Below are 26973 nucleotides of genomic sequence, written 5' to 3'. Positions count from 1 at the left end.
TCGTCAGTGTATATTATTAGTTTCAGAAGTGAAAGAGGCACTGTTTCTCATTTCCCTTAAAAGGGAGGAGTAGGACTAACCGGTATGTTAAAAAGTACTTCTACTTCTTAGATATGTTTATACTCGCCTATAATGCTCAAAATATTGTTACAATACTTACATTTTGAAAATATGTAACAATACTTACATTTTGAAACATACAGGTCCATAAATCTGTGCAATAAGATGGATTAAAGAGAAATACCTACTCAAAATATTGAAGAATGTAAAGAAAAAATTATCAGAATAGACTATTTCATACAGCTGAAGAGGGTTTATTACATTGTTTATTCTATTGCTTTTAAAAATTAAATCTAGCATATATAGAAAGTTCATTAGGCAATTTAAAACTATATCAATTTAAACAAAATTTTGTCTGAGCTGTTTGCATTTTTAAGTTTTTCAGACTGCACAATTTTTTCTTTTACATTAATGAACTTACTTAAGAAAATGGCAAACAGTTTTTTTTAAATTAATTGAATTAGAATAGTATGCAGAAACTGACAACAAAGACCAACTTCAATCCACCTTCATAAGAAAAAAATTCCTTTAAGGTATTAATGAGTATTCTGCTGTTTCACATAACTCAATACATAGTATGTACAGTTTAATCTACTTAGTTTTTTTTTTTACATCTGGCTGTACAACTAACAGCACGCCATTTACAATAATATAGTAAAACACTTTAGAAAACACGATGTTACAAATATTGACCTCTTCAAAATTCAACTTTGTACAACACTGAATCCTTATACCAAATGTAAATTTCAAAGTTTATACATTCTATACCAGTAAAATCACCTGTACAACATCATGATGAAAGGTATGAGAAACATTGATAATCTAGAGGATGACTGGCATGTTACAAAAGAAATTTAATTAAAAAAAAAAAAAAAAAAGCTACAAAGGGAAGCACACGTTGATTTTCCAGTAATTTCTACACAGTAGAAAACAAGAAATCTATAAAGGATGGATGGAAGTCACAAACATTTAAGCAAACATGCTTCAAATTTCCCAAAAAGATGGCAACATGCTTACCAATTCCCCTGTTAATGGTAAAGCTTATGTGACAGTTCACTACCATCCTAAGTATTTGGATTTGTATTTCACTAACCACTTTGATTTTCCAAATATCAGGAGGTATGTTCTGGTGGCCTGCGTATTAGACTCTCCAGTTCTCGCTGCTTGAGTAACAAGCCCTATAGATGAAACAGAACCTTTTTAATATATTAATTCTAGTAGCATGTAAAAAACAAACTGAATTCTGAAATGAAACTGTTGAGAGTCAGAAACTTTTAAATATCATAAAATTTCAACTAATATTGAAATGGCAAGAACCTGTTTTATTTGCAATATCCACTGGCCAAAGAATTGCACATGTGTTTCACTCGTCATACAGGTACCGATCCAGCTAACCCATGAATTTCTCCATGCTATTAGCCTCAACTACCCATATGTAGGTAATATTCCACTAATTAACAACTCACTGGATAAAAGAAAACTACGATCCAGTCTATACCTCTACCATGTAATTTGGATTTATGGCCCTAATTCTATCATATAACTGTGAACATTCCACCTTCATTCATTTTACTACCTTCTCTCAGAGCCTTATAGACTTCGATAAGATTCCCCCCCCCCCCCCAAGGGGACTGGTTACCAAGTTTACTAATTCCACAAAGTCTTCTCATATGGGCACCTTTTTTGCCCACCTCACCAACTGCAGCACTGCCATCTTTGGACCTTTCCAAGTGTAGTCTTATACAGTGGGATGATTTATCAATTCTACACTAAAGTGTTTGGATAAATCATCAATAAGACAACATAGGCCCTCAATGTCACCTATCTATACTGTACAGTAAACCACGTGTGCCTGTATCCATAACCCCCAAATCCTTTTCTTCCTCTACCATTTTTAATTCAGCACCTCCAAGTGCATTAATTATTTTAGAGCTGTTATTGATGTGAAAACATCTTTGGTGACACATACTAAATTTCGGACTGAAGTAAAACAAATCGGTCATGAAAATGTGAAACGGAAATGGTGCAAATTACATCACTTCCTAAATGACGCTAATGCAGTCACTAATGTTGATTTGGTAGAATAAGCAGCAGGCATGAACATAAACATTACATCACTCATAATTTTGGTTCTAGCTTTTTGATTTTGAAATTGTTCTGATTTTTGTCAAAGATGTTTTCACATAAAGCATCTTTCGTCTGTCACATGCATCCCCCCCCCAAAGTGTAAGACTTGCATCTTGCAGCGTTAAAACATAGCTGCCACTTCTCTGATCATCTCTGAAACCTATCAAAGCCATCCAGGAATGGTACTTATCACTGACAATTAATCACGATCCTGATTCTGACGGCATCTGCAAATTTTGATATCAAGCCTTCAATTTCATTTGACAGTAGTGTCCTAGTACCAATCCCTGAAGAATTCCACTTCTAATGTCAGCCCAATATACAGAGAAACCATTAATCACAACCTTCTGTCTTGCAGTCAGCTTATGATCTTAGCTGTGGTACCCACATGGTCCAACTTAACACAGTAACTGCTCATGTGGGACTGAGTAAAATGCTTTAATAAAATCCAAGGATTTGGATTTAGCCAACCATATTAGTTAAACAAGATTTTCCCTTTACAAAACTGTGCTGTTTTCTTAAGCATACCATTTTCATAATTTTTCCTGTCACTGACTGGTCCAAGGTTACACACTTCTCTTAGAACTGCCTTTATGTACTGGTAATATGCTGACTTCTCCAATCGAAAGAAATTGCCCCTCAGTCAGTGACATCTTAAAATTAATTTTAATGGCTCAATACCTCTATTGCTGCCTCCTTCACAATTACTAGTCTTCTGTAACTGCAACATTGCTAATTCATATTGGTCAGTTTGACATTCACACAGTTTCTCCTTACCCTGTAAAGGGTCTACTATCTATAAATATTGTACCTGTTCAATTCGGAAATGTCAGCTGGGATATCTAAGACTTTCCATACCCATTATGCAAGAGTCCAATCAGATTCATACTTTTCTTCTTTGTATTCACACACAAGACTTCTTGTCCCATTCTTTGATCTTAGCCAGTGATTTCTCATAAGCAGCATTTTTCATTCTCTCCTGTGGTACTAACATAGATGAACTCACAGCCATTGCAGGTTTCAGTATTTTTCATTGTTGTAAGAGAGAAGAAAAAAGATGGCCTGTGCCATTTTTTTCTGCTCATTCAACCTGGCCAGATCATTGTTCATTCATCTTGACATCCTCTTTGTGCTATATTTTCTTAATGGATGCATGTGTGCACATGAATGCACTATTCAATAATTTTCCTATATTCACCATCACTGTGCAATTTGACCAGCCAAAGGCCATATACTTTTTTTTTTTTTTTTTTTAAAGTGTCATAACTATACCTTCACCTTTAATAACTGTGACTCTCTCTACTCCACATACAACATAAAACTCCATGACCACTCTTTGCCAAATTGGGGGGGGGGGGGGGGGTCCTGTACTGTCAGCCCTATAATGGTATCTAATTATTAGATAATAATCAAGTCTGCAATATTATTGGCCCTAATACTTTTCCTAACATGCTGATACAAATAACAATCAACTAGTCAATTTCAAAACTTTGTTCTCCATGGAAAATTTCCCTCTCCTTGCTCCAATGAATAAGTGGGAAAAAATCAACCATAAGAAGGCATTTACACTTACTCATCCATTGCAACTGCATGTAGAGGTTCTCATACTCTATTTAATTTAACCTTCGTTTCAACTACCTCACAGTAACCTCTCATGTGGGACTGAGTCAAATGCTTTACTAAAATCCTTATTTGGATTTTAGTAAAGCATTTGATTCAGAATTTAGCTGTGCAAATTCTAAATCTGGGAAAGCCTTTATCATGCTCAGGCTACTTTTGATAAGAAGCATAAATCTCCTTCTCCTCTTACCTTACTTATCTTTCCTAAATACATTATACATGCCATAGTTAAATTTCTGGGCGACACTAAGTTTCTATTAGCTCTATTATGTCAGGGTTAGCTGGCCTAACTAGGAGTTCAAATTCACTCATTTTATTGATAACACTCTCGACATCACTATAGACAGTCAGAAGTGTTCATGCACTGTTTTTATACCCAGACATATCCTAGAAATTATTCAGGCTGATTTTTCCTAGCATTACTTCCTTTTTATTTAAAATTTTGCTACACTCGGAAAAATCAAACAAATAAGACATGGCAATACAGTAATGCTGCTTCAACACAACTGCATGTGACCACACTATAAATCACTGACATAACATTTTCAATGTGATATAAAGTGCAGAATGTATTAATTAAAAACTTACCAAGCATTTTTAAAAGAGATGGAATGAAGAAAAATTTAAAAACCTTCAAATGGCTTTCATTCTTTGAAACAAAGCAACAAAAACTGCGAGACATTGGAATAGTTTAACTTTAAGTTTTGAAGGGTTGGAGTTAATTTCTTATAAGCTTGTAAGCATAGAATTTACAAGGTGGAATTCAATATTGTCAAGATGCACAATCTAGAAATTGCAACAGTAATGAGAGCATTAAGCAACTAGATATGATTACATTGAAACTTTCTAATAGATTTCTAATTGATTAATTGATATTTACAATTTATTACTTGAGTGCAAGTGCACAGTTCAAGGCAAACAGTGAAAAAGTTTCCGATATGTGGAGACTTTTTCACTGCTTACCTCACAAAGAATAATCTTCATCTGGTTATTATGCCTGGGAATAACCATATGAAGACTATTACAGTGACAATATACTTATTTCTTGTAATTTACTGATGCCATGTTGATTCCAAAATACAGAGTTCCTCATACAGTAAGAACCCTTGTTTTCAAATTACTAAAAATTATTATATTGAAACGTTCTAATAGTCAGGAATTCATCATTTCTAATTTATTAATTGATTGTATCAGTGAAAAGTTTGCAATATGTACTTATTCTGCCTGGGAATAATCAGATGAAAAACTAACAAAGATAATAAGCTCTTTTCATGTACAGGTAGTTCCCGACTTTACAAGTTCATGCGTTCCTAGAGTAGGGTAGTAAAGGGAAAACTCATAATGGTTACTTTTTTTTTCCCCATAAACAAAGTTAAAAACATGGGGTACGTTCTCAACAATGAAATTTAACTATAGTAGTGTTAAATAAAGGTCAACAAACAATAGTTTATGCTTAAACAATGATTTATTTATCCAAAGAAATGAGAACAAAGCCCTTAAAAATCAAGCAAATTATAATAATAAAGAAATTATTTATGTCATACAAATGACAAAGAATGTTTGTTCTTCATTATCATCATTGACTAAATGCACATTCATTGACGGTTCAACACTCACTGTTGGCTCGGCACTTGCTGGTTTGTTGGAAGCACAAGAGTCTTCTTCTTTGGAAGTGCTTCAAGAGTCATTTGTTTCCAAGACAGTCTTCGCTTTTCTTTATAAATTTTACAATAGCATGCATAAGCATTTTTTATTGTTATGTATTGTATAGCTATGCATGTTGTTTGAAATGCCTTATTTATTAACCCTTATTTATGGCACTTAATGTTCATATTTTCGATTTGGTTGATACTCCATACTTGAAAAAGAGAACTCTTAAACCCAGAAACTTGTAAAGCGGAAACTCATAAAGCAGAAACTGCCTGTAATTTATTGATGCAATGTTTGTGCCAATAAAGTTCCTCGTCCAATCAAAATACTTTGGTTTTCAAAGTAATACTTATGATTAAATACAGTTTGCTTATGTGGATGGGAATTTCAATTCCCCTTGCTGACATCCTGGCTTATGTTGAGGGCAGCATTCTTACACTTCCAAATATTAAATTATTTATTCAATATGTTTATGATATTCTAATTTCCTGGTAGACCTAATGACAATCCATTACTCAATAAATATTTTCCATTAGAGATTTAAATTTAACAGAAACAGAAAAAGATAACAGCATTAATTTTCTTAATTTTATCACTAGGAGCAATAATACATTAAAGATTAAAGTACAAGAGAGAACAGAAAAGTATTGTCTCTTAGTTCATAACCTTAGTGCAAGTTCCAGATAGGTTTTCCATGTAGCTAACAGTTTCTAGCTAATACAGTACATATGCAGTAGTGTTTCTGTGTGGATTTTTCATTTACATGTTAAACTCTTTTAAATGAAAGCATCTTTGATGCACACTGGTCAAAATCTAAACATCAGTGGCAAAGCAGTGATGATATATATATATAAATATACAGTAAACCCCCGCTATTCGCGGTATCTGTATTCGCAGTCGCTGATTTAATATAAAATGAAACCTGAAAAAATGTGAATTTTAAAGTGCCATGAACATTTTCCGCCATAAAAAAAAACATGGGCGTGGCTAAAATTATCTTTCCTGGTCAAAACAGCGCTCAGTGGGTGGGGGGGAGAGGGGTGACAAAATCGTGAGCGTGGATGTTTCTCACTAATCCTTGTTCAGCATGTGTTATGCGGCTTGTCATGGAAGGTTTCGTCATTTGCTTTTAATTTATATGCTTATAAATTGAATAAATTTATCAATTTATAAATTGATATGCTTACAAAAGTGATAAATCTACCATTCTGCCAGTGTAAAATAGACTTTTTCAAGTGTGTTAATGGAAGAAAGTGACTTTATTGTGGACAAGTTCTTTCTAACCCATACAAAAATATGGCTACGAATAACAAGGGAAATGTGAAAAGATCAAAGGTGATCAAAGGTGAAAATATCAAAGAAGCGAATAAAATTGAGTTATTAGACAAAATTTCTAATGGTGAAAGTGTCTCCTCAGTGGTAAAACATTATAAAATCAATGAGTCAACGGTACAATCAATCAAGAAATCGGAAGAAAAAAATCAGCCGTAGTGTCCGTGAAAACGCACTAATTGCTTCAAAAATTTGCTCTGTAACTGGTGATGTTAAATTATAAAAAATGGAAAAGGCTTTAAATCTGTGGATAGAAGACCGAACTCAAAATAAAATTCCGTTAAATTCACTCATCATTCATGAAAAGGCAAAACTCCTTTATCAACACTTTAGCGAAACTGGTGATAGTACTGGCGGGATAAGTTTTTTAGCTAGCAAAGATGCTGGTTTGAAAGATTTGTTTGAGATTTCTAATAAATATTATATTTAATATTAAATTGTTTCTTCTTTTCATTTCGATGCCATATGCTTGCATTTCACTATGTACATAGTCATATTATGAAGGTACATATAATACATACATAGACAAAATTTTAGACTAGTTTTTCTTATATATTTCATACTTTGGAACGGAACCCCTTTATTACTATGGGAGCCATAATTCAGTATTCGCGGCATTTCTCAGGAACGTAACCCCCACGAATAGCGGGGATTTACTGTATATATATATATATATATATATATATATATATATATATATATATATATCACACACACACGCACACACAGGTATTCAAATAAGTGCATCGCCTAGAAATTTCACATTTCTAATCCTTTTTGCAATGGTATGTTACAGTAATGACTAGCAATCACAAATAGAAATATAAACAAGAAATATTTATTAACAGTTAGGGTAAAGCTAATTAATATTTGACAAGTGCTCTCAAAATATTCAAAAATGAGCATTTGCAAACTTTATACAATAGTTTTGGAAAACATGACAATTATGGCTGAAATATTATCAGAAGCCCTCAATTTGCTTCAAGTTTATCATTTTAAATGGAAAACTAAATGAAAAGTTCACCAGGTGCAAACTAATATTTAGTTGAACTGCCTCTGGCCCTGATGACAGCAGCACACCATCAAGGTATTCACAAGATCAATTTCTGAAGATAATCAACTGATAGTTCGTGGTTCCAAACACAAATTATGGATTCCTGAAGTTCACAAAGCGTCTTTGGTTTCTTTCTGGCAACTGCAGATTCCACACAATGCCAACAGTTCTCTATAGGATTCAGGTCCGGGCTGTTTCCTGGCCAGCTAACGGTTGTAATGGACCATACCATTCTTCCAACCATTTTTTCACCTGTAACAAATGTAAACACATTACTGTCAAACCTCTAATGCAGAAATGAAGCTAAAGTAATAACAGAATTGCCTACTTAAACTTTTCACCCAATGACAAGGAGCAGAGTTGTCCTGAAAGACGCAGTTACTTGGCAGCAATTTGCTTTCCAATACAGCCAGGTATCCATTGGCATTTACGGAACCTTTTAAAAACTGCAGGTGACCTACTCTGCGTAATAAAATGCACCTCCATATCATTTGGATGGTAGGGAATTTCACTGTAGACACCACAGCCTGGTGGTATTTTTCACCACGTCTATGGTGAATCATTTGTCTTCTTCTTTTCTTCTCATCAGAGCCATGCAGGTTGAATTTTTTCTCATCCAAGAAAATAACTTACTTCCACTGTTCAGGTGTCCATTTGACATGATCCTTACACCAAATTAATCGGGCCTTTTTAATTTTTTGTGTGAGGAGGGGGCTTCTTCTTAGGACGACGGGCTACAAATCCATTTTTGAAGAGGCATCTTCTGGCCATTACTGCACTTACTGTCACTCCTGTTCTTCCCATTCTCTTTTCAGCTCAGATGAAGAAGCTTTATGGCTTTTAAGACATAAGAGCTTCAAAACGCGGTCCTGTTTTGGCATATAGATTCGTTTGCATCCGGTTCCTTTTTTCCTATCAGCATAACTAGTATTCTTGAGTTTGGAAAGAAATCTACTCACTGTTGACTGATTGCAAGACACTAAGTAATATGGCAGTAAGCACATCCTTCCTCACGTAAAGCAACAATAGCACTTTCTTCGTGGTGTCAACTGCACATAACTTGCCATCCTGATACATGCAAGGAATGGCTGCAACTCTTGCAGAGTGTGCTTATATAGCTGAAAGTAACACCTGATGCAATATTAACGTCATCACCTATGTGTGTCAATCTTATCTGATGCAATCTGTAAGAAATATTGCCATATATTTATGTTACTCTGATGACAATTACAATTTTAAGGACCAGCCGGGTAAAGTGCCTGCCTGGCAACCCAAAGGTCGCGGGTTCGTATCCCGCCTCGGGCTTGGATCAAAGCACTGCAAAAACCTTGGGAGGTGCATTATGGCCACAGAAGCCGATGCACCAACAACTACACAAAAAAAACAAAAAAAAAAAACAATTTTAAGGGGTGATGCACTTTCTTTGAACACTGTGTGTGTGTGTGTGTGTGTGTGTGTGTGTGTGTGTGTGTGTGTGTGTGTGTGTGTGTGTGTGTGTGTAAAAATGTAAATTAGAAAAAAAAAAAAATGCAGAAGAGTAAAAAAATAGATAACACAGACAAAAGAGAAAAATGAAGGTATGTGGTAGGGAAATAGGTATAAAAATTTTGAAATATTAGATACAGGGCAAATAAAGCCAAATCAATACACCAATAAATGTTAAATTTAGACTGGCACCCACTTGTTAACACCGAAGCCAAAACAATGTGAAAAAAACAATGTATCACGAAAGAGACAATGAACCTACAACTAAAGAAGACAGAGATAAGACGAACCAGAAGGAACAAATAAAAACTGTTATATCCATTCTCACCAGAGGGCCACTGGTCACAACGGCTGTGAATATTACTGCAACCAGTGTAAACTCAAATGCCAACCTGCCAGAGCAATCAAATGACATCACGGAGGCTTTAATGCAGCAACAGAAAAAACAGGAACGATTAAAGCACAGGTTGCATTTGAGTTTCTGCTAGCTGCGGTAATTTGCATTGCATTCTAAATGCAGTAATATTCACAGCCATTGTGTCCAATGGCCCTCTGAAGATAATGGATACAACAGTTGTTTTTATTTGTTTCTTCTGGTTCATCTTATGTCTATCTTCTTTAGTTGTAGGTTCATTGTCTCTTTTGTGATATTTCACATTGTTTTAGCCTCTGTGTTAACAAGTGGGTGCCAGTCTAAATTTAACATTTATTGGTGTATTAAAATTTGGCTTTATCTGCTGTATATCTAATAATTCAAAATTTTTATACATATTTTTATACCACATATCTTTTTCTCTTTTGTCTGTGTTTTTATCTGTTTTTTCGGTCTTCAGCTTTTTTTTTTTTTTTTACCTAATTTACATCTTTTATAGTTTACACGTGTTGTTGGATTTTGTTTTATGCTGTTGCTTACGTTTGTGGTTATCTGTTATTTTTATTTCTTTCTTATGCCATTTTTTTTTTTTTTGGTAGTTGTTGGCGCATCGGCTCCTGTGGCCATAATGCACCTCCCAAGGTTTTTGCAGTACTTTGATCCGAACCCGCGACCTTTGGGTTGCTAGGCAGGTACTTTACCCACCCGGCTAGCCCGGTCGGCTTCTTATGCCTAATTTGTATTATTATTATTATTATTATATATATATATTTGGGTTTTTTTTTGGTATCTACGAGTGTTATCCCACTGAAGTTTTGGAAAAGGGGACCATAACCAATTTAGCAAAGTACAGTGAAACAATATACAAATTTTTTTAAAAAATTAAAACAGTAAAATGAGGCAATAGAGCAATGTTGCTTCAACAGAGTACAATCTCATTGTGGCCATGCAATGGGGAAAAAAATTCAATGCTGAGATATGAATTCCAATATGAATTTATTTCTTCTCCATTTTCTCATCCAGTATGTAATGCTGCATTCTATGGGAGGAGACTGAGAAATGAACAAAAGGATTGCATTACATAAGGGATAGTGCCTCTCCCCACTATATATGCGTGATCCGCATAGCAGTCAATTGAACTGATTTCCCATGGCAAATGGGATGTGGGGCTATCTTGGAAGATTTTGTCCATACTTATAATTCATTGTATGATTAATCCTTTCAGCTGGATACCTGCTGGTTTGTATAGGTTTAAATTGTTACTATGCTTCCCATTTTGGATCATGTAGATATTGCCAAGACAGATGATTAGGAAGGCTTTGAATTTTTGCAGTGCAGTTCAAAACTTGTCTAGAAAGGCTAAGTGGAAGTTCGTATATCTCTGAGATATGTGAACATCTCAGCATAATGTACAAAGGAGCATGCAGATCTCTAGGATGAACAGGGCATAGCCAAGGCAAGATGTTTCCTAGCTGAGCAGTAGAGGAGAGAACCACTTCTAGATCTTATCATAGCACAATAAATGTGTAGAAGCAAATAACAATCTATTCCCCATATCATGGCAGACACTGCTCCAAGAATGTTTAATTTCTTTAAACAGATAGTAATGTGGTGTAGAAAATATTTCATGTGATATAGAAAATTTAGTTTGCTGTCCATGATTAATCCAAAAAGTCAGACTGCATTTGAATGAGATTTGTTGATGGTTTATCCTTAGTTCCAAATCAGGCTACATCTTTCATTTTCTGCAGAAATCCATTGCCACTATCTTTTGTATTTAGATCTGATATCCACTATTAATGTTCCACAACTATTTTATTTATAGCACTTTTCCACTGTTGCTGCATACATATTCTGCAAGTTCTAGATAAAAATGAAGAGGTTGTTGGTATACAAATATGTTTAAACAATTTCTGGAATAGCTTATGTGACAGGGTTTGATTTTGATTGCAACTGGGTTTTGCTGAGAACTGAGTCTTGAACTCCCTGTTCTTGATCATACTTTTGATCAAGAACACGAGAGAGAGAGAGAGAGAGAGAGAGAGAGAGAGAGAGAGAGAGAGAGAGAATGATGCCTCTTTGAAAGTTGCTGATGTTAGTATCATGAACTTATTTGCTGCCTTCATGAGATTACCTTTGTTTATTTAGATGCTATATGATCCTTGAAAACTTGTCCTATCTTAACTTTGATTAAAAATCAGCAACACCTTCAGATTTCAAGAAAAGAATCTTTTATTAAATAGCTTAAAAACTAGCTTCAAAATTAAAACATCCATATTTTTTAAAGATAGAGCTGCAATTAAATACTGCCTTCAGCTTTAATTCTTAATTCTTTTTTAGCATTTAAGCATAGTCCAGTATTTCAAAACAACTGCTTATCAACTTGTTTATTGTGATAAACAAGTTAAGCTTTTAGCTTCAAGAAATTCAAAAGGAATTTTTTGAAGCTAAATGAACCACCGATGTCATATCATCTGTTACATGATATTCAAGAATTACTTCATCTTCTTGATCTTTGTCATCAATCTCCATAACACTGGCAAAGACTCACCTTTTTTTTTACCCACAGCTTTGGTTGTTTTTGAATGGCTTATCATTGATGTTGCATCTGTTGAAATCCTGGAGTGTTTTTTTTTTTTTTTTTTTTAAATGGTTGAGAAAGTGTCTGAGCCAAATCCACTACTGAAATAACAGGGAGGGAACTGTGATGTCAGTTTGTGTTGCAGTTGCTTTTAATTTCTGTAATGCCATTGCTGCTGCAGCATATGTTCTCATTGTTGGGATAAAAGTAATTTCTTTATTTTTTAGCCTCTTAATATGTGACCTTATGTTCAATTTCATATTTCTGAATTTGTTTCTTTTTTTTCCAGCAGTCATTGGAAAAGTAGGGCAAGTCTTCTCTGCAGTTCAGGAATCATGGATATTTCACATTGCACTCTTTATTAGAATGTTCTTTTGTACCACAAGTTATGGCGCCTCTGTAGCCAGGTGGGCAGGAGCAGCAGTGCGTAGCACACGCTTCTTGATTAGACCGGGGTTCGAACCCGTGACCACCAAATACGGAGGATGCAGAAAGGTCAGGGAATGGCCACCGCATATCTCCGGAGCAATATGGCCTTAGTTGCTAATGCTCCTAAAAACCAAATAACAACAACAACATAACCACAAGTTACATAAAAAGCTATCCCTCAGCATGTTCAGAAATGGCCATCCCAATACTGAAAGTATCTCATAGGATTGAGAATGTATGGCTTTATTTGACAGTTCAGATATCTTGCTTTCACTGATGTAGGTATAGCTGGAGTGTTAAAAGCAAGTATTATAGTGCAAACTGGGATCATTAGCCCCTCCTTTTTAATAAAGGATTCTTTTGCCATGTGTGACATTTTTGTTCAATTTATTTTTCAGAGCTATTTAGAAGATTTCATTCCACAATTACCCCTTTTGGAGTATTTCAAGTGGCATATGAAGTGACTGTGAGGAATCCACCAAATTTTCCAGCTTTCAGAAGTGGTTCTAAATGTTGACAATTTGTTGCTTCTATGAGCAGTCACCTAACTTAAAATGGCAAACTGTTTTTGGTGGGCCAGCTATATGTCCTTGACATTTTTGCTTAGTAAACGAAAATCAGAAAGAGTGGAGAAGAGTTCTGGTTCATAAAAGAAAAACGTGAAGAAAGATGGTATTCAGTTTAATCCACAGATCCAGACGACACCTGGTTCGTTCTACAGCGGCAGACAAAAAAACTGCATCACTTGTGAATTTTGCAAATAATGTGTTTTGCGCTGCAATGTAGGTTGCAGAAATGTTCGAAATGCATTTGTTAGATGGGATATATATATATATATATTTGAGTTAAGTTAATGGTGGTAAGTTATAATGTATAACATGAAATGAAAGCTAGTAAGATAGCTTCTCAAGAAAAACCAAAAACCTATGCGGGTGCCCAACGTAACCTGGAAAAAAATATATATATGCCAAAAATAAAGCAAGGAAAATCTTGCATATCAATAACATAAAATAAGCAATACAGATGTACAATTAAAATGTTAATTATAGGCGATCAGATACACTGAAAGGGACTTTTTCAAGGGCTAACCCTTTCAATGTATCAAGCATAATTAACAAGCTATCCGTTTCTGTAGTCATCGTCCAGCATAACTTGTCCGAATGATGGTAAAAATAGCTATCTATTAAAATATTAAAATCTATTAAAATATTTATTAAAAATAAATTAGCTATCCTATTTGCTTTTTACATACTTGGATATATATGTGTGTGTGTGTGTGTGTGTGTGTGTGTGTGTGTGTGTGTGTGTGTGTGTGTGTGTGTGTGTGAATGAAATCCAATAAAGACTCCACCTGATATACCTAACTGCTATAAATATCTTCCCAAAGGGTAAAATGCATAATTAATGGAATTATGATAAATCATGCAAATGGCAATCATGACAACCAAACACATTTTACTGCATTTATGTGTATAAACTGAAATGACAAGTTAACATAATAGTATTATGTACTGTAAATTAGCAAAATAAGTCCTCAATATTCTGTTGTTCCTCCTTGAGCTGCAATTATAGCAATCACAGAGTTAATCAACTTCTGGATATACAGCTGCCCAATTTCATGGTACCACAGCCTTACAATGCTCTCCTGCAACTAAATATTACTTGTTGGCTTCTTATGAGTAATTTTAGACAACATTATGTTCCAACAATTTTCAATAGGGTTCAAAATCTGGACTGTTAAAATCTGGGCCAGTCCAACAATGTAATGACAGCATTTCTGAGGTATGACTGCACCTTAAGGGAGAAAACGAGGGAAAACATTAGGGTAAGTATGTTTTAAGCCTTGTGAGACAAGAAGACAAACTCATTATTAAATCTAAATAGCATAAAACTTTCCAATTTGGCTGTGTGGCAAGGTGCTGAGTCCTGTTTAAAAATGCAGTTTTGGATGTCTGTGTGGTGATCCCTAATAATGGGTTTCAGGCACTCCTCCAAGATAGCAGTGTAGGTTTCTGCATTCACCGTTCCATTAATAAACTTAATTCGCACCACCCCTTTGCTTGTTATGCATCCCCAGACCAACTGACCGTCAGGTAACTTTACAATCAGTGTTATGCAGTCAGGATGGTATGCCTCCAATTTTTGTCTTCTGACATATCGCTCCCCATCTGAGCCACGCAGGTTGAATTTCGATTCGTCAAGAAAGATGGCGGTGTCCCATTGCTCTTTTGTCCATGAAACATGCATTATGGCCCAAGCAAGTCACTTCCTCATTTGTTGAGCCAACAAAGGCTTCTTGAGCCGATAGGCATGTAGACCACATTCCGAAAGCCGTCTTTGGATAGTTCATGCACTTATTTCAACACCAGAGGCCTTCTCAAAGCCCAGATTTAGATCAGGAGCACTAGCATGGTGATTATGAAGGCATAGCCATTTCAAATATCAACCTTGGGAAGGCGTAGTCACTCTCTTACAGCCTGATCCAGGTCTTCACCAGTTTCGCAATTTAATTTCAGCACCTGGGATACTGTTGACAGCCTATTTTATCAGTAATAGCACATGTAGAAAGCCCTTCCTGGGATAGAGCAACAGCTACACTTTTTTTTTTTTTCTTGGTGTCAACTGAACATATGAAGCCATGCTTACACCCCCACAAAACAGGATGCTAATGAGCATGTATATCCTTCCAATGCCGTATTTATAGAAATGGCTGATGCAATAGCTTGCAATTACTGTCTGGTGCAATAGAAGCATTAGCTGATGCAATACCTTTGCTTTGCAACAAACAAAATGACTGTAATCAAACTGTCTTATACATTTCACTACAAATGTTACTTTTTTTTTTTTTTAGGTGATGCAGTTTTTTCTCGGTCACTGTATATATGTATATAGAACAAAAAAAGCTATAGACTGCTTATATAAATCACATTAGGACAACAAATATAGATCACTAATCACTAGATGCTTGACACTCACGGCCTGTTTCTCTGATTGTTATAGAACTAAGTAAATACTGCAAACTTTTCATACCACTACTAGAACATTTTAATATAATCATTCCTAATTACTTAATGCTTGCATTCCTTTTGAATTAAATTTAATTTTTCCCCACCACCAACCACTACTGTATATTTTAGGAGTATAAAGTTACAAGAAAGTAACCTTCATACCTGGTCTTCCACAATACAAGTTCACACTATTATTGTTCCTTTTTTCTTATGATATAGGATGAAGATGGCATAACTGAAAACTTAGTTATCAATGTTCTTCAGTTTTCACATTTACTCATTCAGTGAACCAGAGCCACATCAGTTCCTTTAGAGATTTTTTTTTTTTTTTTTTTTAAATTTCATCTCCTTTAAAATGCTTTCAAGCATTTTGATTTTTTAATTATTAATCATTTTAACTAATGACCGAAGTATTGTAAACAAAACAGATTCTTGCTATCACATTTTTAGCTATTTTGAAATGAATTAACTACTACATTTATCATATGGAAAATAGTTAGGTTTTGTCATTAAACATGAAAGGTAGAATTACTCATTCTTGAGCAGTAAATGGTTTCAGACCACTCATATAACACAGTATTTAAAACATATACTGTTCAAGATGAGGTAGTCAATCATGGTGAAACTTTCGGTGTCTTTCACCATGATGAAACTTTCACTGGATAATCTAATATTCTATCTCTAATTCCTAAGTGCTTAATATATCATCAATCCCCTTAACTAAAATGAATTACTGCACAAAAAGAACTCACAATTATGTTGAAACTTCCAGTATCTTTAAGAGAAAAAAAATTGTCTTCTGTTAGATATTTCAAAGTTCTACCTGTAGGGTATATTTATCAAAGCGTGTGTATGTGTGTGTGTGTGATTAGATTTTCATACCTCAGACATTGTATTAATAATCTTGTCAAGTCCTAATTAATTTATGGATTAAGAAATTAGTAAATCTTGGACAATGTTATCATAGCCATATAGCAATCAAAGAATTTGTGGGTAGTAACCATTCGGATGTACTTTGATTACAATGTTAATATTATTCATTTCATTTAACAGCACTTTTTGAAAATTATATCATTATGGCATCTTTCTTATATTTTCTGTTTGACTGGGATATAAGACAGAATTCTTGGGAATAAATTTTAGGTCTTTTTGGCCTCAAAAACCTTGGGAGGCTACTCACAGTTTCCAAATCTTGAAACAACATAACTATGCTACCATACAATCTTACTTGTATGGTGGCACAAAAAGTGTGTACTGCTATGTTGTCTTATTGGGGGGGGGACTGTTCTAGTCTGTTCCCAGCCTTGAAGCTCATTTCTATGATAAGAAAAAAAAAAAAAAAAAAAAAATAAAGTTCTGCAATAAATGAACGAACTATCCTGCACACTCCCTCTTACCATCTGAACCTTCTCCTTGAAAAAATATTGGAACTGACACTATACTGCAGCCTCTGGACTATGTAACAAAATTTCAGGCAGTTCTCCAGGATTTCTGTGAGACCAACGGAATGGTGAGAATATTTGAAGGAAAGTTAAGAGCACATTGAATTAAGAGAATATTCCATAAAAAAATCAGAGTGACTGATGAAAATTTGTCATGGAAAATTTTCAGCATATATTATAAAGCTGCATAACTAATCAGAGCACATTTAGCTGACTTAGTTAAACCCATTTATTTCCTTTACACATATAATCATAAAAGGTACTATGAGTGTTGTGCTTTCATGCATGCATGAGTTAAAAAGGCACCCAAGCACTGCACTGTAATGCAAATGAGTGGTTAATAAATGAGCCATAAAAATAAAGACATGTGAAATTAACAACTATATGCAGCAATGTTTGGTTTCTGTTTATAGACTTGACATACAGTTTTATATGTTCTTTGTTTGTGTCGATGTTAGTTTATGTATATGAATAAAATATCATTAAATTTTAAGATTTGTTTCTGATATGCAGTTCAGCACAAAAGTAAGTGTTCATACTTAGCAATGAATTCCAAATGTTTATTTTTCACTCATTATTTATGAATTTCTGGAATATTATTTCTCAGCGCTCTTCAAATTTTTTTTTTTTTTTTTTTTTTTTTACAAAGTTATGTCCATTTGTTCAATAGATATTGAAAACTAAGAACCGATATTTCACAATGCCACCTTATATGCAACAGTCACAAAAATTGAAGGTTTCTGAATTAAATTTTTCTGATTGTTAACATTGAAAATAAACTGCCACATTCACAGTTAGAGAGCTAATGTTTGAAGAAATAAAAAATGGCTTTTTAGTAACTGCCATCCCCACTTTTTGATGGGGGGGAAACCAAACCCCCAGCAAGACTTTTACAAAAATTTAAAATGGGGGGGGGGGATAATTTTATGTGTACTTCATCACTGAAAGCAACAGTGATGTAAATATTGTACTATAAAAAGCAAAAGCTCAATCCACAAAAAAAGGAAGAAAGTTAAAGGGTGGAGTGTAAATCTACCCAAAGAACTTAACTTTTTGATCATGGTTCTGTCTACAACTGTCAAACTTAAATGAGCATGGACTTTATTACAAATGACCCATCATTTTTTTCCTTGAAAGGAAATTCTAAACACACACACACACACGCACTTTTTTTACAATAATAATAATAATAACCAAAAAAAATAATCCTATTTGTTATTGATTGTTAGGAATGTGCTATTAATAATACGAGGCATTAATATAAATTATACAGGGTGTTTCAGTTAAACGTTTCAGAATTTCTAAGAGGGGTAGGGTACATCCTGACAACTCGAAATCATATAGCAATGTGGGGTCGGAAATGCTTTCCTGAAGCGGTGTTGTACACAGAAGCACCATAAAGAAAAGAGACCGTAAGTGAGAAATCGTTTTAATAATACATGAAAAGAAGCAAAAGGTACATGGATTAAAGTAAGTGTTTGAAGTTTCTTCCACGGGCTACAATGCACGCCTCACATCTCCGACGCATGGACATCCGAACATTCTGGAATACTCCAGGCGAATTTCTTCGGCAGCTACTGCGATTCTTGCAACCAGCTCCTCAGCATTGTCAACAGGGGTGTCATAAACTAGCGATTTCATATGACCCCAGAAATAAAAATCAAGACATGATAGGTCGGGTGACCGAGCAGGCCAACGCACGGGACCACCACGTCCGATCCACTGTTGACCAAATGTGACATCCAGGTAGTTACGAACATCTCCGCTATAATGGGCAGGGGCTTCATCGTGTTGGAACCACATTGTCTGTTGCGTCGATGCAGAAATCTGTTCATCTCTCAAAAGTTGTGGAATACTTGCTGCAGAAAGATCAAGTAGATAGGTCCGGTTAGACGACACGGTAACAGGTAAGGTCCGATGAGGTGATCTCCCATAATACTGGCCCATACATTGACCGAAAATCGAATCTGTGCTGCACGACGTCGTATTGCATGCGGGTTCTCGACCGCCCAGATATGGTCGTTATGCGTGTTGAAAATTCCTTCCCTTGTGAAGGAATTTTCACGGTCATATGAAATCGCTAGTTTATGACACCCCTGTTGACAATGCTGAGGAGCTGGTTGCAAGAATCGCAGTAGCTGCCGAAGAAATTCGAAATTCGCCTGGAGTATTACAGAATGTTCGGATGTCCATGCGTAGGAGATGTGAGGCGTGCATTGTAGCTCGTGGAAGAAACTTCGAACACTTACTTTAATCCATGTACCTTTTGCTTCTTTTCATGTATTATTAAAACGATTTCTCACTTACGGTCTCTTTTCTTTATGGTGCTTCTGTGTACAACACCGCTTCAGGAAAGCATTTCCGACCCCACATTGCTATATGATTTCGAGTTGTCAGGATGTACCCTACCCCTCTTAGAAGTTCTGAAACGTTTAACTGAAACACCCTGTATATTGGATCCCATACATATATAGGCAAGGTGTCGCAATAAAGTTCCCAGACTTGTAAAGGAGCTCAAAAATGGTTTTATTTTTCAGAGTAATCACCACCTGATTGAATGCACTTATTACACTGTTCTAAAAAGAGTAGGCAAAGGCATCCAAAGAGATGATGTTATGGGCAGAGACATGTCATTCATCCAACAAGAACCAGCTGCCTTTCTCCCAAAATTGTAGCTGCACACCAGAAATGCACTTCAATGGTCTTTGAAGCACCTGTACATAGAATCTAACTCTCTTTCCCCTTCAGGTATAAATTCCTTGTGAAACACACCCTGTTTGTCAAAAAACAATCAGCATTGTCCTGATCCCAAAAGGTTTTTGGATTTTTGTAAACAAAACCATTTGGGCCTTGGTGATAATTTTGAATTCCACTGCATGCTGTGACATTTTGCGTATGGCCCATACTGAAATACATACACTCACCTACAGTGATAAAACAGTCGAAGAAATTAAGATTGCCTTGAAAGCCCTGGATGAGGTTTTTGCATGATGACACCATTTGTTGCTTCTGCTTATCTGTGCTATGTGGCACAAATTTTGCAAAGACCTTCCTTTTCCCTAAATCTTCAGCCAGAATTTGATGAATCACCTACTTATTTATATCCAATTCATCAGCCATTATTTTGAGCATTAAATGACAATCTCTTGCCACTCTGTGCTCATTTCAAGTGGATGATGGTCACCCACCTTGGGTCATCGTGAACTTCTCCACATCCATCTATAAACCACTTATACCATTCAAACATACTGGTACAATTTAACACCTCATCCACAAACAGTTTTTAATATTTCGTACATTTCTTTTGCAAATTTTCCCAGTTTAAAGTAAAATTTGATGTTTGTTCATTGCTCTGTTGTAAAATTATGCTGCATTAAATTAGGACACGTAACATTAATGCTACTAACAAAATTGGTTATTACTAGCCTACTGGACAATCTGTGTACCACCACCTGTTGGAGCATGCCACTTTTGTTATTTTCAAACTCATCAAACATGGCTGCAACAGCACCAGTCCAGGAACTTCATTGCCGCACCTTGTATACATATATTTTGTCCTATTTGTGGTTTTCACCCCAAACACTGATAGTGGAAAGTTAATAACTCAATTATATTCTACCAACAGCAGTTTATTTGCTCATACCTGTCGCAAGGAGGAGAGCTGTTGAAGAATCTTGTCTTGTCTTGGGGTTGGACGACCTATTATAACTTCTGGATGAACCAATGGATCCTAGGAGAGAATTTATTAAATAAGAAATTAAGAATCCAGGTAATCATTATTTAGCATTTTCCTACTACACCTTTTTTTTGGAAGTTCAGTTCAGTAAATATTTGAATTAAAAGAACTCAAGAGAGTCAAGAATTATAAATTTTGAGACAATCAAGTTCAAATAACCTGAATTTTTTCTCCAGCAATATCTGCATTAAAAAACGTATTCTTGTTATGCAATTCTTATATATAAAAGCAAAGCATGATTGCATATAATCAAAGCATGCAGTTATACCTGCATTGCATTTCTAAGAAAATATATGTACATTCCTTAATTTATCTAAAAACGTAAGCTCCCACTTCACCCTATACTTGTAACTGTTACAAAATAAATTCAATATAACATGTACCAACTTCATTATGCAGCATTACTCTATAATATTTTCAAAGAAACATCACATTTTATTCTTCAGTAAAATTTTCAGAATGTTATTTTGAGTCAATAATTAGAAAATCAATTATTAAATTAATCAATTAATATGCAACTCACAAATTCTGGTTGTTTCAGCAAGTGAATGGAAAACTGCAGTCTCTCTGGGAAGGGTTTGTTTTGTTTATAAATCAGAATACAGTCTTCAAACAAACAAATAAACAAACAAACAAACGAAAAAAAAAAATTTCAAATTATTAGCACATTTAAGCAATTGTTGCTGTGACAAGCAAGGAATGATAAATTCAAACGATCTAGTATCAAAATTATAATAAACTTATGGTTTAAATTATAAGTTATATTAAAACCAGTTGTGCAAGTTAAATTGCATACAAATATAGAAGAAAGAGAAAAAAAAAACATAATAGACATAATTACTTAAGCTATAAATTCAAAGTACACAGCCCATATTCAAAAATTACATTTATAAATGTATAACCTGATCAGGACATAACAAATGATAACATATGAAGAGAAACTAATAACTGGATTAAATTAGTAACTTGCCTTTCAATGAAATTATTACAATTATTAGCTGAATAAATTTCCCCTGAAACAGTTATACATTTTGCAGTGAGTGTGCTGCATGTTGTTGTTATGTAGGTTTCATGACACAAGAGCAACTATGGCCAATATGTGTCTGTCAGAGTCACTATCTTAATTTTAATGATTTATGGATGTATCAAAGTATATTTATTATTCCAAGATGTTTAATATATATAGAGAGCTCATTTAGATTTGCTTTGTCACCAAGTATATGAAGGGGAGTCAGAGGTGCTATCAAGTTTGCTAATGATCGGAAGAAGATGGTGCGAACGGCTGAATAGGATGGACAATCAACCAGGATGTGCCTTACTGTAAGTTGCATCTGACATAGAGAGCAGAGCGGGGGATCTTCTCTTAGAAATAGATGTTTGTGTGAGAAAGGTATGCCCAATGCATAGCCTTGTCAGTATAACTTCTTCCCATCTATTTGTACGTGAACTAGAATGCAATACACTTGGATCTTTTTTATTCTGTGGAATTTATGCACAGTTAGTTCCTCCAAAGTTTTGTCTAATTGGAAGTATATTTGGTATGAAATGACATCCCTATAATCTGTAAAAGATACGAACTGAAAGTTATCATGTATATTAAGATCTGGATTTTTGGCAGCTTGGTCTGCATGATTATTTCTATGTGTGGGATTCCAACATGGTTGGAATCCCACACATAGAAACTTGCTTTCTTGCTTTATGAAAATCTCTGAGTTGTTTTTTTAAGATGTTGAATCAAGGGGTTTGAGGACTATTTCCCATTGTGTAGAGCGGCTATTGCACTAAAGGAGTCACTATAGATTAGAGCAGGAAGAAGCTGGTGCTCGTTAATATCATCCAGTGCTAGTTTGATAACAATAAATTCAGCTGTGAAAATACCGCAAACATGAGGCAAGGAGACAGATACAGTATATTCCAGTAAAACTACTGTAGCACCTACTGAGTCGTTTGATTTTGATCCATCAGTGTAAATCTTGTGACTGTTTCTATTTTAAAGTTGTGCAGTGTGTGGAGTTTCTGTATAACGATTGGAGATATTTTTTTTCCAGTTTGTAAGACGTGATACAGACAAAGGCACAGTCGGCAGCCAAGGAGGTTCTGAATTTATATCTATGGCAGAAATGCGCTGGAAGTGTATTTCCATTTGGCTTGCAATCAAAGTTACTCGTCCATAGTGGATCATGAATAACAGACTAATTTGGGTGTGATGGTTGACTATTTTTGCCGCATAAATGCATAGAAGATAATCTTGCCGATGGCGCAGTGGGGGTTCTGATGCATCTGTATACAAGCTGTAAATTGGTGAAGTTCTAAAAGCTCCTAGAGTTATGCAGAGAAAAATATGGTGAATTGTATCTAGGCGATGTAACATGCTCCATCTTGCTGAAGCATATAGAGGAGATCCACAATTCAATTGAGATCTAATCAAAGTTTTATATAATTTTAGTAATGTGTACCTGTTGGTTCCCCAGGCCATTGAAGATACTGTGTGCAAGATGTTAAGTTTAGAGAAGCAGCTAGTTCGAAGTTCTTAATATATGTTCATGAAAGTTTAGTTTCCTGTCTAATATTAAGCCTAAGAAGGAGAAATTTTGAGCAACAGGTAGAGGAAAATAATTTAAGTATAAAACCGGTTCAGAATGAAGACCACAGATTTAATCTGTGCTCTGCTGCTCTCGACTTCGTTAATATCTGGGAAATCATAGGCCGGAAAATCCCTGGTAAAGCCCTCAGAAACCGTCCAGTGTTCTGTTCTAACCTGCAGAAGCACTCGACATTTAACTGGCACTTTCTGAACAGCATCATCGGTGCACTGAACTCCGCAAACATTGATTTGGATGTGTGGTCCATAGATTCTGCCTACAGAGAAAAAAAAAAAGCACAAATCCATAGTCAAGTGCAGTCAGCATTCCTGCAATTGTCAGTGGAACTAGTCAACTCCCAGTGAAAGTTTCCAGACTGTCGCAATGTGTTGCAGCTTGTATATAATAACTATAAAATCTATATAATGAAATATAAGTTCTGTATAATCTATCATAATAACTATATAATGCAATATAAGCTGTGTATAATCTATTAGCACTTTCTGTGTACTCACAATTGTGAGATTCCTCTGGTTGCCTGTAACAGGAATCATGTCCTACATTTCTATGAATAAAGAATTTTATTATTATTATTATTTTACAGAAGTGTAAAACAGCTTATTTTTTCTCAGATATTCTATATCTATTCTTTTTTGTCCATGCTTCTATTTTGTTTATGGATAATGGGAGCTGTCGCTCAATTGTGTTCATGCTTTGTGATTCAAATGAAATAGAAAGAATATCTGCGTACATATAGATTTCAAGTGAAGGTGATATTCCTTTACAATATTGTTCACCCTAAGGGCAAACAGGATTGCAATTAATACTTAGCCCTGGGGGACTTCATCCTGTTGTATATGTATTGTAGATAGACAGCCTTTAATATCGTACCTGAAATTTTCCGTCAGTAAGGAATTTTTCTATAAATTGGAGAAACTGTCCTCTGTATCCTAACTGTAAAATATCTCATAGGATTCCAAATCTCCATGTTGTATCGAAAGCTTTTTCTAGATCTAGATTTACCATCACCATATGTTGTTTTCTTATAAATGTGTTTCTAATATTTGTTTCGACTTTGACATGTAGATCTAGTGCTGATCTATTTTTCCTGAATCCAAATTGGTGGGGGGATAAAACATTCTCTTTTTCTAGCAACCATGTAAGTCTGTTATGCACCATTCATTCAAGTATTTTCCCTAAGCATCTGGTCAATGAGACAGGGCAATAGTTATATGTATAGGAAGGATCTTTTCCGGGTTTGGGAAATGCAAGGACAATTGCATGCTGCCATATGGAGGGATACAAGTTGTTTAAAAAAATTCCATTATATAAAGTTAGTAGGATATCCAGAGAATCAGAGTTTAAGTGTTGTATCATAATATAATAAATGCTATCAGGACCTGGTGCGCCATGAGGCAAATTTGTAATAGTTGTAATTCCTCTTTTATGAATGGTAGATTATATGAATTAGATGTAGTGGTAGAGAAATTCAACTTACCCCATTCAGCTTGTTCTTAAAATTTTTGAAAATCAGTGCTGTATCTTTTTTTTTTTTTTTTTTTTGATTTGGTAGTTGTTGGCGCATCGGCTTCTGTGGCCATATTGCACCTCCCAAGGTTTTTGCAGTACTTTGATCCAAGCCCGAGGCGGGAATCGAACCCGCGACCTTTGGGTTGCCGGGCAGGTACTTTACCCACTCGGCTAGCCCGGTCGGCACTGTATCTTGTAACTGCTGATGTAGAAACAAAAGATTCAGCCAGAATTTCTGATATCTCCTCTGTTGAGGAAACGTCCTGCCTTTTCCAATGGAAAATTGGAGATTGTATGTTCTGATATCTTCCACTCAAAGTCCAAATTTTTTTCCACACCAAACCAGGACTCAAGTTCCTAGTAAGCGTGGAAGCAAACATGATCCAGTAATTTTTCTTGGCCTCTCTGAATTTGCCTTGCTTCAGCTTTGGCTCTTTTATATGTAATCAAATTCGCTGTAGTTGGATATTTCTGGAATTCACTCCCTGCACAATTTTGTTTTGATTTTGCCATCACACATTCAGCATTCCACCAAGAGTTGTATCATGCCTGCCTTGCCTTATTCATTTGAGATATTGTAGCTTTTGATACTTCTAACAGTTGGTTGTTGATATATATGATAGTATCATCTATTGGCAGTTTCTATTAATTGCATATACTTACTCCAATTAGCTTTTTTAAAATTCCATACCATTCTGATTTCTTCTGTTAGTCAATTGTGTCTGTATGGAACATACTATCAGAAAATGATCACTGTTGTAAGGATCAATTAATACAAACCATTCTATATTGGGATAAATTGATGGAGAACATATTGTTAAGTCTATTGCAGAAGTGATACCTGTAGCCAAACTGATATAAATATGAGATCAGTGTTCAGTAAATTCAGTTGCTGATCATCTAGGAAAGTTTTGATCAAGTTACCTCTACTTCCATGTGAGAAGATCCCCACAAATGATGATGGGCATTCATATCTTCTATAATGCAATAGGGAGGTTGTAGCTGCATAGTAAGACTAATTAATTCCAATCTAGAGAGAGGAAGATTTGGTGGCAGTTCTATTTTCATTTCTGTCTCTCCAGAATAGTGTATAGTTTTGAAATATGGATAAAGATTGAGGTGTTAGATGGGTCTCCTAAAGGCAAATGCAGACTGGTTTATATTGCTAAATAATCTTTTATTTCATCTAATTTTCCACATAAACCATGACAGTTCCATTGCATAATATTATGCTGCATTATTTAAGTTTCGAGACTGTTTGTTGAATCAAACTGCACTTTATTTTTAAGTATTTTTGTTTATCATATTTGGGTCTGTCTTTCTTCGGAAAAATAGGATGAGGTGGTCAATATCTTCTGCAGGGTGAAGTTCTAGTACGTTCTCTGCCTGCTCATCAGTATCCATTTCATCTATGTTTGTATGCTGTCTACACAGTTTACTAGATGCTGTTTCTTTTGCAGATGTTAATTCTGATTTTTGCTTTCCAGGCACAGAAATATCCTGCTCTTTGGCACGGGATTTTTCTTTTGAAGTTGTTTTTGTCATTAGCAGTACTTTACTCCAGTCTACCAGTCAATTTGATTTGGAGGTATTACCATTCAAACAGTAGGTATTACTTACCATTTGAGTGGCTATAGTTTGCTGTTGTTTCACTGCTGAAGCATAGGAGCATGAAGTTTTGGTTGCAAGTATCTGTTTTCTTGCTTCCAGATAAGACACTATTTTCTATTTTGTATTTGTTTTCCCAATATCTGCATTTTGCATGTCTTTGAAAATGTAGGGTGATTTATGTGACAGTTTGGACACAGTAGTGAAGTAGAGGTACAGTTTGCATGATTGTGTTCTTTTGATTCACAGAGCAGACAAATGGGATCACTCCAACATGTTGCCTGAGAGGGTCCATATTGCTGACAGCTGTAACACATTATTGGATTTGGTATATATGACTGGATTTTGCAATTTAA

At 35.1% G+C, this 26973-nt stretch overlaps 1 protein-coding gene across 1 annotated transcript in view; it reads right to left on the bottom strand.

Annotated features, from left to right (window-relative positions):
• Window positions 1–1172: 1172 nt before the first annotated feature.
• LOC150086839 (uncharacterized) overlaps window positions 1173–26973 on the bottom strand; it is a 40215-nt gene continuing 14414 nt past the window's right edge. Inside the window, exons 3-4 of the mRNA XM_090372293.1 lie at window positions 20805–20891; window positions 1173–1238 (exon numbers count right to left, since the gene is read on the bottom strand). Of these exons, the coding sequence (XP_090228419.1) occupies window positions 1173–1238; window positions 20805–20891 (153 nt within the window). The remainder of the gene's footprint in view (window positions 1239–20804; window positions 20892–26973) is intronic.

The sequence above is a fragment of the Mastigoproctus giganteus genome, chromosome 4, assembly GCF_048544385.1.
Source record: "Mastigoproctus giganteus isolate SK-2022 chromosome 4, ASM4854438v1, whole genome shotgun sequence".
Taxonomy (NCBI): domain Eukaryota; kingdom Metazoa; phylum Arthropoda; class Arachnida; order Uropygi; family Thelyphonidae; genus Mastigoproctus; species Mastigoproctus giganteus.
Note: the sequence above shows the minus strand (reverse complement) of the source record. Positions and strands in the feature narration are given on the sequence as shown.